At 47.6% G+C, this 16111-nt stretch overlaps 1 protein-coding gene across 1 annotated transcript in view; it reads left to right on the plus strand.

Moving 5' to 3' along the window:
* Positions 1-16111, plus strand: part of LOC116833437 (IgGFc-binding protein-like) — a 59963-nt gene that overhangs the window by 17749 nt on the left and 26103 nt on the right. The window contains exon 6 of the mRNA XM_075071392.1: positions 2861-3434. Within this exon, the coding sequence (XP_074927493.1) occupies positions 2861-3434 (574 nt within the window). The remainder of the gene's footprint in view (positions 1-2860; positions 3435-16111) is intronic.

Raw genomic sequence — 16111 nt, forward strand, 5'->3', positions numbered from 1 at the left:
CGGTGCTCACTATCCCCAGGAAGGCTCTGGGCTCCCTAACCTGGTGGCTAGACCCCACTCTAGTCTGTGCAGGGATGCCATTCCACCCACCACAACCCTCGATGGCCCTGACCACAGATGCGTCGTCTCTGGGTTGGGGTGCCCACCTCGGGGGACCCCGCACTCAAGGCCTCTGGTTGCCCCCAAAACTGGCCTTACACATCAATGTGCGGGAGCTGAGAGCAGTCCGTCTAGCATGCCAGGTGTTTCGAGACCATCTCCAAGGTCGTTGTATATCAGTATTCACGGACAACACAACGGCCATGTTTTACATAAAGAAGCAGGGCAGAGCACGCTTCTCCCTCCTTTGTCAAGAAGCCGTCCACCTCTGGAACTTTTGCATAGCCCACTCGATCTAATTGATAGCGTCTTTTCTCCCAGGAGTCCAGAACACTCTGGCGGATCACCTCAGCAGTTCCTTCCTGTCTCACGAGTGGTCGATTCGTCCGGACATCATCCATTCTGTTTTCTGGAAGTGGGGGTTTCCCCACATAGTCTTCTTTGCCTCCCAAGAGAACAGGAAATGCCAGGTGTTCTGCTCCTTTCAGGGATGCTCCTGGGGCTCCCTCTCAGACGCATTCCTGATCCTATGGAAGAGGCACCTACTCTATGCCTTCCCACCGTTTCCGCTCGTCCACAGAGTCCTACTCAAGCTCCGCAGGTCAGTGCTCACCTGATCCTGATTGCTCTTGCATGGCCGAGGCAGCACTGGTACAACATGTTGTTCAACCTCTCAGTAGCAGACCCGATTCCCCTGCCACTCTGGCCGGATCTCATAACAAAGGACTTTGGCAGGCTTCACCATCGGGACCTGCAGTCTCTTCATCTCACAACATGGTTGCTGCATGGTTGAGCCAGTCTGAGTTGCGTTGCTCTGCCTCTGTCCAACAGGTGCTCTTGGGCAGTAGGAAGCCTTCCACTAGGATGACATATCTCACCAAGTGGAAGCGTTTCTCCTGCTGGTGTGCTCAGCGTAACTTAGTCCCGACGCAGGTGTCTGTTCCTACTCTCCTGGACTACCTCTGGTCTCTGAAAGAACAGGACCTAGCGGTCTCTTCCATAAAGGTGCATCTGGCAGCCATCTCCACCTTCCACCCAGGGGAAAATGGCCGATTAATCTTCTCTCACCCCATAGTTTCAAGGTTCCTCAAGAGACTAGAGCGTTTGTACCCTCAAGTCAGACACCCGATCCCTACCTGGGATCTCAGCCTGGTACTAGCTAAGCTTATGGGTGCTCCTTTCGAACCATTGGCCACCTGCTCGCTGCTGTACTTTTCCTGGAAGACAGCCTTCCTTGTCACTATTACTTCGGCAAGACGAGTATCTGAGTTTTGGGCCTTGACAGCGGACCCCCCGTATACGGTATTCCATAACGACAAGGTACAGCTGCGACCATACCCCTCCTTCCTCCCTAAGGTGGTGTCCGCCTTCATATCAATCAGGACATCTTCCTCCCAGTCTTTTTCCCGAAGCTGCACCCATCACGTCGGGAACAACAGCTGTACACCCTAGATGTTTGCAGGGCTTTCGCCTTTTATATCGAGAGAACAAAACCCTTCCGAAGGTCACCTTAGCTCTTTGTAGCTGTGGCAGACCTGATGAAAGGCCTACTGGTCTCTTCCCAATGAATTTCATCTTAGGTAACATCCAGCATCCGTACATGCTATGATTTGGCTCACCTTCCGGCTAGCCACCTCGCTGCCCATTCTACTCGGGTGCAAGCTTCATCTGCCACCTTCCTGGCCCATGTTCCCATCCAGGATATATGTCGGGCAGCTACCTGGTCATCGATTCACACCTTTGCCTCACATTACGCATTGGTTCAACAGTCCAGAGATGATGCAGCCTTTAGCTCAGCAGTTTTGCATTCTGCAACATCTCACTCCGACCCCACCGCCTAGATAAGGCTTGGGAATCACCTAATTGGAATCGATATGAGCAAGCACTCAAAGAAGAAAAGACAGTTACTCACCTTTGTAACTGTTGTTCTTCGAGATGTGTTGCTCATATCCATTCCAAACCTGCCCTCCTTCCCCTCTGTCGGAGTACCCGGCAAGAAGGAACTGAAGGGCTGTTGAGTCGGCCCGGTATATATCCTGCGCCATAACGGCGCCACTCCAGGGGTGACCCAGACGACCCACCGAGTGTTGCTAGGTTAAAAATCTTCTGACGAACGTGCACGCAGCTCACGCACACCTCATTGGAATGGATATAAGCAACACATCTTGAAGAACAACGGTTACAAAGGTGAGTAACCGTCTTTTTTCATCCCCAAAGTTTAGCTGATCTTTTAGATACCCTGGGCTCAGGTCATTGAGCACCTTGAAGATAAGGACAGAGAGGAACAGCTGAGATGTGGTGAAGTCAGCTCCCAAACAAGTGCAGGCAAAGAATCATAGAATCATAGAAGATTAAGATTGGAAGAGACCTCAGGAAGCATCTAGGCAACCCCCTGCTCAAAGCAGGACCAACACCAACTAAATCATCCCAGCCAGGGTTTTGTCAAGCAGGGTAAGAAAATGGAGGGAGTAGGAAAGACAAAGGATCAGGAGTGAGGTGAGGGACAGAGAGAGATGTGGGCCAGAGTGATCATGTGATACAGTGATCAGGGCTTTTACTGCCTAATTTATTGCAGGCCTGGGACCAGATTCTGATTTTAGTGGCACTGGCATAAATCTGGAGTTATTCTAAAGTGAGATCTGGAGTATACTGGATTTATGCTAGTGTCAATGAGAACAAAATCTCAAAACTCACTGCCCATAACCCAAACCCTATAGTATCCTCTCCCCACAGCTCACACAGGATGCTCTGTCTCTTCCAGGTGGACGGGGTGTCCCACAACCTGCCTGTGATCGTTGCCGATGGGCATCTCTGGGCGTATCAGCACGGCGTGAATGTCCTGGTGCAAACTGACTTTGGTCTCACCTTGAGCTATGACCTGGTTTACCAGGCCAGAGTTACAGTCCCGGGTAGCTACCATGGCCGAATGTGCGGCCTGTGTGGGAACTACAAAGGGCAGCAAGATAACAAGTTCCTACTCTCCGATGGCAGGATGGCCCATGACACTGCATCCTTTGGGTCTGCCTGGGAAGTTCAGATCCCAGAAGCCTCTTGTACAGATAAATGTGCTGGGAACAGCTGTCCGGTCTGCGAGGAAGAGAGGAAAGATGTCTTCAAAGAGCACAACTACTGCGGGCTGCTTACAGCCCCTGATGGCCCTTTTGCCACCTGCCATGACACGATCAGCCCCAGCGTGTATTTCAACAACTGCCTGTATGATCTGTGCCTGGGCAACGGGGATGCACAGGTTCTGTGCCAGAGCATCCACAGCTATGTAACAGCCTGCCAAGAGGCCGGGGCCCCCATCCAGCCCTGGAGGAACACCTCCTTCTGCCGTAAGTGCTGTGATACTGATGGAGTTCTGGGACACACTGGGGAGAGTCATAATTTCAAAGCATCTCATTCCAAACCTCTGGATGGAAACCAACCTTAAATAAGTGTCCTGCTCCCCTCCTCCCAGCCTGCTCTCCTCTCCTTCATGTCTCTGTACCCCTGGTTCATGGTGTGAGAGCTTTCCTGCTCTAAATTAATTCTCTCTCCATTTAAGCTTTGACCTGTCCAGCTAACAGCCACTACGAGATCTGTGCCGACCTCTGCACCACCACCTGTACTGGAGACATCATGGACTGCCCAGAGACCTGTGCTGAAGGCTGCCAGTGTGACAAGGGCTTCTTCTTCGACGGCCAGGGCTGCGAGACTCTGGAGAGCTGCGGGTGCTTCGAGCGTGGGAGATACTACAAGGTACCACCCCCAGCGGTCTGAGTCTGATCTAATTTTTGCTCTATCCACATCTTAATCTCTACTCTAGCCAGGAATAGAGTTAGTTAGTGGATCAGAGCTTTGGCCCATCCAGCCTGGCATCCCTATTCTGCTAGTACCCAATGCCCAGAATGCCAAGAAAGGCAAGATTATTTAATTCTCTTTGTTTGTTGTAGGGAAACTGAGGCACAGAGGGGGCAGTGACTTGCTCATGGCCACATAGTGAGTCAGGAGCAGATGGGAGGTTAAAACCTAGGTGTTATTTCTGGCCCTTGGTCCAGTGCTGAGCCCATGAGACAGCCTTTCTCTTTAACATTAAGAGCAAATAATATGATAACAGAACACATACTTCACACACATCACCACACGTCTCTGGGGTTAGCACTGCCAGAAATTATTATAAATAATCTTTTCCCCATTATACTGTGTTATTTCCCCTTTTCCAAATATCCCCTCAGCCCAGGGAGACCGTCCTGATGAAAGAATGCCAGCAGAGCTGCACCTGCGTTTCCACCCGAGGGGTGACCTGCAAAGCGCACAGCTGCACCAGAGAAGAAACTTGCCAGATCAGAGACGGTATCATGGGCTGCATCAGCAAAGGTGAAGGAGAGTCACTGATTGAAATATGCTCCGAGGGGTTACTGTGGGTGGAGTAACTGAGGTAGGGATGGAAGAAACCAGTTTAAAACAGATTATTTATTAAGTTTATTTTTCCTCAATAAATACCCTTCTGCTAACTAACCAGCTTGATCCTGCTTAGCTAATCATAGAGAGAGAGAGCCAATTTGCAATTCAGCAAGAAGTTTGATTGTTACAGAGGTTCCCAGGGTGAAAACTGGACTGTGGAACTGCTGAGTCCTCTGTCCAACCTAGGGTATCCCTCTCACTGTGATGCTGTTGGCAACCTACAAACCGCTGGTGGGTACTTCACTTACACAGACATCCACAGGCAGGGACACACCAAACCAAGTTACATGAATGCTTCTCCTAGCCATTCATGAATCAACAAATAGGGAGGCTCCAGCCAAATCCCCCCCAGCTCCCCAGCCTTGCACTTAGGGTGACCAGATAGGGACAGTCCCAATATTTGGGGTTTTTCTTATATAGACCCCCCACAACCACCACCCTTTGTCCCGATTATTCACAAGTGCTGTCTGGTCACCCTACTTGCAACCCAGAACTGTACCATCTTGCTTGGTCAGAAGCCTGACCAGTGTAAGTTCATTACCCAGTCTGCCCCTCCTTCGATGTGGAGAGGACGCACACTAGCCTTTGTAAACTGAGCTGGTGGACTTCAGAGAAAAGCAGCATAAGAACTGAGCTGTGGGGAGGGAAATCTCTAAGATGAATTTTTCTCCCATGGGAGTCGCAGGCGCTTAGCACCTCTTAGCATTTGACCCTTAGCACCTGCAGCTCTCACTGATTTATGGACTGAATTCCTTCTCCCCATGGAATCACTGGGAGTTAGCCAATGACAGGGGTGCTGGAACAATTTTTACAGTGGGGAGGCTGAGAGCCATTGAACCAAACTGTAAACGTTACCTCCACTGAAATCCACTTCAAGCCAGAAGGTGCAGCAGCATCCCCAGCACTCCTAGTTCCAGTACCTATGGCTTCACTGCCATAGCAATGTGTTATTGAGGGTGCTCAGCACTTTGTTGGATCAGAGCCGTAGGCACTTGTGCATATGCATAACTTTAAGCATGTGTGTAGCCTTATTGATTTCAACTGAACTCACTTGATTAAGTGTTTCGATAGATTGGAACCATAGCTTCCAGCAAACCAAGTACCATTGAGTATCCCGGGCTTCCTAACTTCTCAGGGTATGTCTACACTATGAAATTAGGTCGAATTTATAGAAGTTCTTTAGAAATCATTTTTATACAGTCGACTGTGTGTGTCCGTACACAAAATTCTCTAAGTGCATTAAGTCGGCGGACTGCATCCACAGTACCGAGGCTAGCGTCGATTTCCGGAGCGTTGCACTGTGGGTAGCTGTGAGTAGCTATCCCACAGTTCCCGCAGTCTCCGCTGTCCATTGGGGTTCTAGGTTGAGATCCCAGTGCCTGATGGGGCAAAAACAGTGTCACAGGTGGTTCTGGGTACATGTCATCAGGCCCCCCTCTCCCTACCTCCCTCCGTGAAAGCAATGGCAGACAATCATTTCGCACCTTTTTTCCTTTGTTACCTGCACAGACGCCATACCGCGGCAAGCATGGAGCCCACATAGCTCACCATCACTGTAAGTCTCCTGGGTGCTGGCAGACGTGGGACTGCATTGCTACACAGCAACAGCTCCTTGCCTTTGGCAGCAGACAGTTTGTTACGATTGGTAGCCATCGTCATCATATTCCTGGGTGCTCTTTTAACCGACTTCGGTGAGGTCAGTCAGGGGCGCCTGGGCAGACTCCTTCTGCCGAGCACCCAGGAGATGACAATGGCCAGCAGTCAAACTGCACCGTCTGCTGCCACCCTAAAGATGTAAAAGATAGATGGAGTGAATCAAAACAAGAAATAGACCTGATTTGGTTTGTATTCATTTGCTTCCTCCTGCTCTCCTTGAAATCAACGACCTGCTAAACCCAGGGTTTTGAGTTTGAACCTTGAGAGGGCCATTCTGTGTGTGACAGTTGTTTGTGTTTCTCCTTGATGCAAAGACACCCCCTATGTGGACTGTAATTCCCTGTAAACCATGTCATCAGTCGCCTCTCCCTCCATCAGAGCAGACAATCGTTTCGTGCCTTTTTTCAGCCCAGACACCATAGCACTGGGATCATGGAGCCCACTCAGATCACCGCAGCAATTATGAGCACTGTAAACACTACGCACGGTATCCTGGAATATATGCAGAACCAGAACTTGCCAAAGCAAAACCAGGCGGGGAGGTGACGGCAGCACGGTGACAAGAGTGATAAGGACATAAACGTGGACATAGACTTCTTGCAAAGTACGGGCCCCGGCAATGTGCACATCATGGTGTTAATGGGGCAGGTTCATGCTGTGGAAGGCCGCTTCTGGGCCTGGGAAACAAGCACAGACTGGTGGGACTGTATAGTGTTGCAGATCTGGGATGATTCCCACTGGCTGCGAAACATTCACATGCATAAGGGCACTTTCATGGAACTGTGTGACTTGCTTTCCCCTGCCCTGAAGCACAGGAATACCAAGATGAGAGCAGCCCTCACAGTTGAGAAGTGAGTGGCGATAGCCTTGTGGAAGCTTGCAACGCCAGACAGCTACCGGTCAGTTGGGCATCAATTTGGAGTGGGCAAATCTACTGTGGGGGCTGCTGTGATCCAAGTAGCCCATGCAATGAAACACCTGCTGATATCAAGGGTAGTGATTCTGGGAAATGTGCAGGTCATAGTCAATGGCTTTGCTGCAATGGGATTCCCTAACTGGTGGGGTGATAGACAGAACCAATATCCCTATCTTGGCACTGGAGCACCAAGCCAGTGAGTACATAAACCGAAAGGGAAACTTTTCAATGGTGCTGCAAGCACTCGTGGATCACAAGGGACATTTCGCCAACATCAACGTGGGATGGCCGGGAAAGGTACGTGACGCTCGAGTCTTCTGGAACTCTGGTCTGTTTCAAAAGCTGCAGGAAGGGACTTTCTTCCCAGGCCAGAAAATAACCACTGGGGATGTTGAAATGCCTATAGTTATCCTTGGGGACCCAGCCTACCCCTTAACGCCATAGCTCATGAAGCCGTACACAGGCAACCTGGACAGTATTCAGGAGCTATTCAACTATAGGCTGAGCAAGTGCAGAATGGTGGTAGAACGTGCATTTGGACATTTAAAAGTGCGCTGGTGCAGTTTACTGACTGGGATAGACCTCAGAGAAACCAATATTCCCAGTGTTATTACTACTTGTTGTGCGCTCCACAATATCTGTGAGAGTAAGGGGAAAATGTTTATGGCAGGGTGGGAGGTTGAGGCAAATCGCCTGGCCGCTGATTACGCACAGCCAAACACCAGGGCCGTTAGAAGAGTATAGGACGGTGTGGTGTGCATCAGAGAAGCTTTGAAAACCAGTTTCATAACTGGCCAGGTTACGGTCTGAAAGTTCTGTTTGTTTCTCCGTGATGAATGCCCCTGCCCCCTTTGGTTCACTCTACTTCCCTGTAAGCAAAACACCCTCCCCTCCCCCCTTCGATCACTGCTTGCAGATGCAATAAAGTCATTGTTGCTTCACATTCATGCATTCTTTATTAATTCATCACACAAATAGGGGGATAACTGCCAAAGTATCCTGAGAGAGGTGGGGATGGAGGGAAGCGCAGGGTGGGGTGGGGGAGGAGGGAAGGACAAGGCCACACCACAATTAAAACTTTAAAACTTATTGAAGGCCAGCCTTCTATTGCTTGGGCAATCCTCTGGGGTGGAGTGGCTGGATGGCCGAAGGCCCTCCCACCATGTTCTTGGGCATCTGGGTGAGGAGGCTATGGAACTTAGGGAGGAGGGTGATTGGTTACACAGGTGTTGTAGCAGTGGTCTGTGCTCCTGCAGCTCAACCATACACTGGAGCATATCAGTTTGATGCTCCAGCAGTCGGAGCATCAACTCTTGCCTTCTGTCAGCAAGCTGACACCACCTATCCTCTCCAACCCACCACCTCTCCTCATGTTCCTGTTGTGCTTTCCTGCACTTTGACATCATCTGCCTCCACGAGGTCAGTGTGGGAGGACAGCAGTAGCTCTGAGAACATCTCATCCTGAGTGCATTTTTTTTGCCTTCTACTCTTTGCTAGCCTCTGCGAAGGAGAAACATTTGCAGCTGGTGGAGGAAAAGGGAGATTGGTGGTGAAAAAGACACATTTTAGAGAACAATAGGATCACTCTTTCCCGTTAAACCTTGCTGTTCACATTACACAGCTCATGTGCTTTCGTTACAAGGTAGCATTTTGCCTCTTATATTGAGGGCCTGCCAGCATGGTGTGAGAGATCACTCACACAGTGCCAGGCAACAGAATTCGGCTTGCAGACAGCCATGATAAGCCACAGTCTTTTGACTTCTTTAACTTTCATAACATGTTAAAGTTATGAACAGCAGCACCCTCATTTCCCATACCAAGCGGCCGTTGGGTTGGCCATTTAAAATGGGTTTGCAATTTAAAAGTAGGGGCTGCGGTTTGCGGGTTAGCATGCAGCACAAACCCAAATAACCTCCCCACCACCACGCTATTCTCTGGGATGATCATTTCACCCCTCCTCCCACCGCATGGCTAACAGTGGGGAACATTTCTGTTCAGCCACAGGCAAACAGCCCAGCAGGAACGGGCACCTCTGAATGTCCCCTTAATAAAGCCACCCTATTTCAACCAGGTGACCATGAATGATATCACTCTTCTGAGGATAACACAGAGAGAGATAAGGAATGGATGTTGTCTGAATGCCAGCAAACACAGGGATTTCCGCTCCATCCCCATACAAGTTAACAGACTTTTACAGTAGCTGTACTGGCCGTGAATGCCAAGGCAGATTAATCATTAAACACGCTTGCCTTTAAACCATATATAATATTTACAAAAGTACACTCACCAGAGGTCCCTTCTCCGCCTGCAGGGTCCATGAGCATGCCTTGGGTGGGTTCAGGGGTTACTGGCTCCAGATCCAGGGTGAGAAACATATCTTGGCTGTTGGGAAAAATGGTTTCTCCGCTTCCTTGCTGTTAGCTATCTTCAATCTCTTTGTCATTGTCAAGGTTCCTTCCCCATTCTGAACTTTAGGGTACAGATGTGGGGGACCTGCATGAGAAGCTCTAAGCTCAATTACCAGCTTAGATCTGGTCTTGCTGCCACCATGCACAAGCACTGCCTCCCTTGGATAGCCTTGAGAAACTTCACCAATTTTCTGGTGAACACAGATCCAAACCCCTTGGATCTTAAAACAAGGAGAAATTAACCATCCCCCTTCCTTTCTCCCACCAACTCCTGGTGGATCCAGATCCAACCCACTTGGATCTGAAAACAAGAAAAACCAATCAGGTATTAAGAAAAATGCTTTTAATTAAAGAAAAGAAAGGTACAAGAAAACTCTCTGGGAAAGATTAGCATACCAGCTACTCTCACAGACAACAGATTCAAAACACAGAGGATGTTCCCCTGGGCAAAAACTTAGTACACCAATGAAAATACCACCCTAAATACCCAATTTGATCTTCCTCTAATTGCACAAGACAGGGTACAAAGAAAAAACATAAAAACTTATTTATTCACTTTTTCTAAAACTTACTACTCTGATAAGAGAGGCTGTTCCTTGATCTTTTTTTCACTCAAGCTGAAACTGAAAAACTAAAAAAGGAAAAAACCTCTTCCTTTTGAAACACTCTTGTTTCCCCATTGGTTTCCGTCTTGGTCAGATTGTCAGCTAGGTAGGTGGACACTTTTTAACCCTTTACAGGTAACAGAGGCATTTAACTCTTATCTATCTGTTTATCACAGTCATACATCTTCCTCGTCCCCAAAACCTCACGTTCCTTGTTCTGTGATTCTCCATTGGACAGAGTCAAAGCAACAGCGGTTAGGGATAGTGGTGGCTGCACCCGCCTAGCATGAAACACTGCAGTCTCAGTTGTAGAAGCGGCATGTCATGCGGCTCTGACCAGACCTTCCATTTAACTGTCTGGTTTTTGTGGTGGGCTTGTTCTTAGCTCTTTAATTTTCACCACGGCACTACCAATCAGGAAACCGGATTTTTCAAAGCTCAGGGAGGGAATTTTGTGTCTTTGTGTCTTTTGTCTGTCTCTCAGCTATGAGAGGGATCTTTCTATCTTCAAGCTTCTAATCTTCAGTTTCCAAGTTGTAAGTACAAAGGTAGAAGACAATAGGTTTTTATTGTTTTTTTGTATTTACATGTGTGTAGTTGCTGGAAATGTTTAAATTGTATTTCTTTTTGAATAAGGTTGTTTATTCATATTTTTCTTTTAAGCAATTGACCCTGTATATTGTCAACTTGATACAGAGACTATGTTTATGTGTTTTTCTTTCTTTTTTATATAAAGCTTTCTTTTTAAGACCTGTTTGAGCCCCAGGGAACGTTTTGGGGAGACCCGAGGGAGTCAGGCCCTGGAAATTCCTGGCTGGTGGCAGCGATATCAGATCTAAGCTGGTAATTAAGCTTAGAGGGTTCATGCTAGCTTCTCAGTTTATGAACGCTAAGGTTCAAATCTGAGTAGGAAGCTACGACACCTATACCTCCCGTTTGGTCCATGCTGGAGCTCTTTTGTGATCCTGGGACTCCATCTTGGTTACCTATACTGATGAGATCTGCACTCACCTGCACCTTACCACGCTGGCCAAACAGGAAATGAGATTCAAAAGTTTGCGGGCTTTTTCCTGTCTACCTGGCCAGTGCATCTGAGTTGAGAGCGCTGTCCAGAGTGGTCACAATGGAGCACCCTGGGATAGCTCCCGGAGGCCAATACTATCGATTTGCATCCACACTTCCGGCAAAGCCAATGTCAGTGCTAATCCCCTCGTCGGAGGTGGAGTAAACAAATCGATTTTAAGTCAAAAAAAAGGGCTTCGTCGTGTGGACAGGTCCATGCTTAAATAAAGGTAATGCTGCTAAATTCGACCTAAAATCGTAGTGTAGACCAGGCCTCAGTGTCCTCTGGCTAGATCAGCTGGCTCTGCATGAACTCTGTGCCCAAGACAGGGCTGGATCTCCCACCCTAGACTCTGGACTTGTATTCCCTGCCCTGTTGATATGATTGGATTTTCTCCTTTCAGATCCCTGCAAAACCCTGAAATGTCGGATCAAGGAGAGATGCAAAATTGAAGATGGCCAAGAGGCATGTGTTCCTACCTACACTGGAATCTGTCTGGGCTCAGGGGATGCACAGTACCAAACTTTTGATGGCCTGAAGTTTGACTTGCAGGGCATTTGCAAGTACACCATCGCTAAGTACTGTGGCAGTGACCCTACCCTGGAGCCCTTCACCATTAATGAGAAGAATGACAACAGAGGGAACCAGGAAATCTCCTTTTGGCAGGTGACCAATATCTATGTCTACGGGTACAACATCTCCATCTACAAGAGAGAAGTTGGCAAAGTCCGGGTGAGTTTCCCAGCTCGGGGTTCTGCACCTTTTTACTTATAACAAATAGTATTTTTTGTCAAATATCAGCGGGTAGCCGTGTTAGTCTGCATCCACAAAAACAATGAGGAGTGTAGTGTCTCTCACACAAATGAAATCCTAGATACACGCGACATGAACTGAATATATTATATGGGCAATACAAGTACATAAATGCAACTGGTCCTGTGTGTTTTAACATGGTTGTGATAGATAGCTAGATAGCCAGCTAAATAGATAGATATTGTGTTTATTCAGGGAAAGCTGCACTGATTTCAGTGATTCTTTCACATGCCACTGGTTAAAGTGACAATGATTTACAGCCAAAATGAGTGGCAAGGTTACAGTTGCAGTAAGAACAAGTGAGGATGAAAGAGCAATAACACCTATCATACCTCCCCCGTCCTCTCTGTCTCTAGCTGAACACTGTGATCACCAGTCTCCCAGTGACGCTGAAAGACGGTAAAATCAAACTGTACCAGAAAGACCTCAGCACAGTCCTGCAGACGGACTTCGGCCTCCAGATCTCATATGCCAAAAATTGGCATATAGTGATCACCCTCCCCAGCAGCTATTATGGGGCCATGTGCGGCCTATGTGGGAACTTCAACCAGAATCCAGAAGATGACATGACATCATCCAATGGCACCAGAGTCTCCTCCATCATGGACTGGGCTGACAGTTGGAAAGTCCAAGACCGGGACCCCTTTTGCTGGGATTATTGCCAAGAGACTTGCCCGAAGTATGATCTGTATGGGGATGACAGTCACTGTGGGGTGATCAGTAAAGCACCGGGAGGGCCCTTCAGAGAATGTCACTCCAGGGTGAGCGCTGATGACTTCTTTGACAGCTGCATCTATGACATGTGTCTTAATGAGGGGGACAAGAGCATTCTGTGTGAGGCACTGGAGGCCTATGCAAATGCCTGCAGGAGGCATGGGGTCACTGTCGATGACTGGAGGACGCCGTCCAGTTGTGGTGAGTCTGGCAGCTTGGTTTCTTATTGACCATGGTAGCGGTAGTCAATCTGTTTACCTTGTTGATGAGCATGGGGATGGAAATATCCACAATTCCTGGGGTACTGGAGTCAGCACCGACTCTTAGGATAGAGCTTCCCCTAGCAGTCATTCAGCCAAGAGCTAACCTGCCTGGCCTTGTTAGTTAATGAGATCTAAAACAATCACTGATTCAGGTGGCTAGTGTACATGTACACAGCAGCTGGGTGGCATAATTCTCAGCTCAAGTGGACATTCACACACTCACTCGGCTTGGGATTGATATCTAAAAATATCAGTGTGGATGCAATGTCACAGGTGACAATGTAGGTTAACTGCACAAGTCTCTGATGTATATATACCCTATAAGTGTGATGTATCTGGCAAGCAGATTGTGATGGGTTGGGTCACGGAGACCCCCTTGGGACTGCCACCTGATGTGCTGAGACTACCTCTGAGCCCGTTTTTCCTGCCAGCTTCTGTGCCCTGTCTTGAGCCAGACACGCTAGCCTGCTGCAAACACAGATCCAGCTCTGAACTACGTCCCCCAAAAGCTGCAGATTTACCTGAAAACAGCTTAAGAAGTGCTCCTGTCTCTAATACCCAGACACTCTGTTCCCAATGGGATCCAAACCCCAAAAAATCTCTTTTACTCTTTATAAAGCTTATACAGGGTAAACTCATAAATTGTCCAACCTCTATAACACTGATAGAGAGATTTGCACAGCTGTTTGCTCCCCCAGGAATGAATTATTTCTCTGGGCAATTAATAAGCAGAAGTGATTTTATTAAGTACAAAAAGTAGGATTAAAGTGGTTTCAAGTAAAACAGATGGAAGAAAGTAAATTACAAAGCAAAATAAAACAAAAACATGCAAGTCTAAGCCTAAGAAAGTAAGAAACTGAATGCAGGTAAATCTCACCCTCAGAGATTTTTCAGTAAGCTTCTTTCACAGACTAGACTCCTTTCTAGTCTTGGCCCAATCCTTTCCCCTGGTACAGTCCTTGTTCCAGCTCAGGTGGTAGCTAGGGGATTTCTTCTAACTGCAGCCTCCTTTGTTCTCTTCGACCCCCTTATATACCTTTGGCAGAAGACGGGAATCTTTTGTCTTTTTGGGTCCCCACCCCTCCTTCTAAATGGAAAATCACAGGTTAAAGATGGATTCCAGTACCAGGTGACATGGTCACATGTCCTGTGAGACCTCAAGCGTTCATTCATCCCAGCCTGACTCACAGGAAGGCTCGCAAGTAAACACAGCCACCTGCAATCAATTGCTCTAGTTGATGGGAACCATCAAGATTCTAAACCACCATTAATGGCCCACACTTTACATAACTACAATAGGACCTCAGAGTTATATTCTGTATTCCTAGTTTCAGATACAAGAATGATACATTCTATACAAATAGGATTGACCACACTCAGTATATTATAAGATTTGTAATGATTTACCTTACAAGAGACCTTTTTTGCATGAAGCATAATATCCTGTATTACATGATATTCACATCCTATCTTTCATTATGGCAACGGCACCAGTTGACTCGAAGATGGTAGTGGAATTACAGTGTTTCTCAGTGTCCACAGAGCATAGGGGCTGTTGAACCTTTCTGGTGGTCTTCAGAGTGAAGCAGGCTATAGACAATTGTGGAGTTAAAAGAGGGAATGGCAGCTCATGAGATGTTTCTTCTCCATTGAAATATGCATGGGATCTGAAGGCTGCTTAAACCTCTTCAGAATTTGACTCTTAGCACCTGCAGCCTGCCTGACATTTATGGACTGATGAATCCTAATTTCCCACTGGAGTCAATGAGGATTCGCCAATGAATTCAGTGCCACAGAACAGCTTACTTGACGGTGTCAGCATGTTGCTGGAATCAGACATAGAAATCATAGAAGATCAGGGTTGGAAGAGACCTCAGGAGGTCATCTAGTCCAATCCCTGCTGAAAGCAAGGACTAAAACCAACTATATCCATCCCAGCCAGGGCTTGTCAAGCCAGGCCTTAAAACTTCTAAGGGGAAGGAGACTCTCCACACCTCCCTAGGTAACCCATTCCAGTGCTTCACCACCTTCCTATGGAACAGTGTTTTTCCTAATATCCAACCTAGACCTTCTCCACTGCAACTTGAGACCATTTCTCCTTGTTCTGTCACCTGCCACCACTGAGAATAGCCGAGCTTCATTCTCTTTGGAACCCCCCTTCGGGTAGTTGAAGGCTGCTATCAAATCCCCCCTCACTCTTCTCTTCTGCAGACTAAACAAGCCCAGTTCCCTCAGCCTCACCTTGTAAGTTATGTGCCCCAGCCACCTGATAATTTTCATTGTCCTCCACTGGACTCTCTCCAATTTGTTCACATCCTTTCTGTAGTGGGGAGCCCTAAAGTGGATGCAATACTCCAGATTTGACCTCACCAGTGCCAAATAGAGGGAACATATGTACTTAAGAACATGAACAACTTTAAGCATGTGAGTAGTCTCGTTGATTTCAATGGAACTACTCACATGGTTAAGTTCTTTACTGGACTGAGACTGTAACTTGCAGCAAACCAGGTTCTGTTGACTATCATGGACTTGCCATCCGCTCAGCATGCAATGGCTGACTAAGCTGGTTCTGTGTGAAGGTTGTGCTCATGACCAGTCTGGCTCTCCCATGCTATTATTATTGTTATTAATTGATAACCCACAGCTTTGCCACTGAAGTTTATTGTTTTATGGTAAGTCTAAATATAGGTGGGCAAGTGTTTGTATTGTTGTGATGTTCCCCTGGTGTTATCTGGACCGGTGATCTGCCAGGTCACTCCAATCCTCAACTGTGGGAGCCAGCCTTACCCTGCTCTGCTGTGAGAACCCGCACTCCTGGGCTGTTCATGCACAGCCTCTACCGTGTAAGCTGCTTGGATTGTGCAACCGAATGACAGTAGCCATTATCTGCAGTCCCAGACACAACCTAGGAGCCTCCATCTTGCAGTGTCCAGTTAGGCCTGCTATACGCTGCAAGCTTATATCAGTTTGTCAATTTAACAAAGAAATTGATATGTCCCAGGCTTGTTATCCCAAAGGGAGTCTCTGACATGCTTCAAACCAAACACACTGCTTCAGGTAGAATAAACAAACAGATATATTAACTACAAAAGATAGATTTTACATGATTATAAGTCAAAGCACAACAA

This window comes from Chelonoidis abingdonii, chromosome 11 (genome assembly GCF_003597395.2).
Source record: "Chelonoidis abingdonii isolate Lonesome George chromosome 11, CheloAbing_2.0, whole genome shotgun sequence".
Lineage (NCBI taxonomy): Eukaryota > Metazoa > Chordata > Testudines > Testudinidae > Chelonoidis > Chelonoidis abingdonii.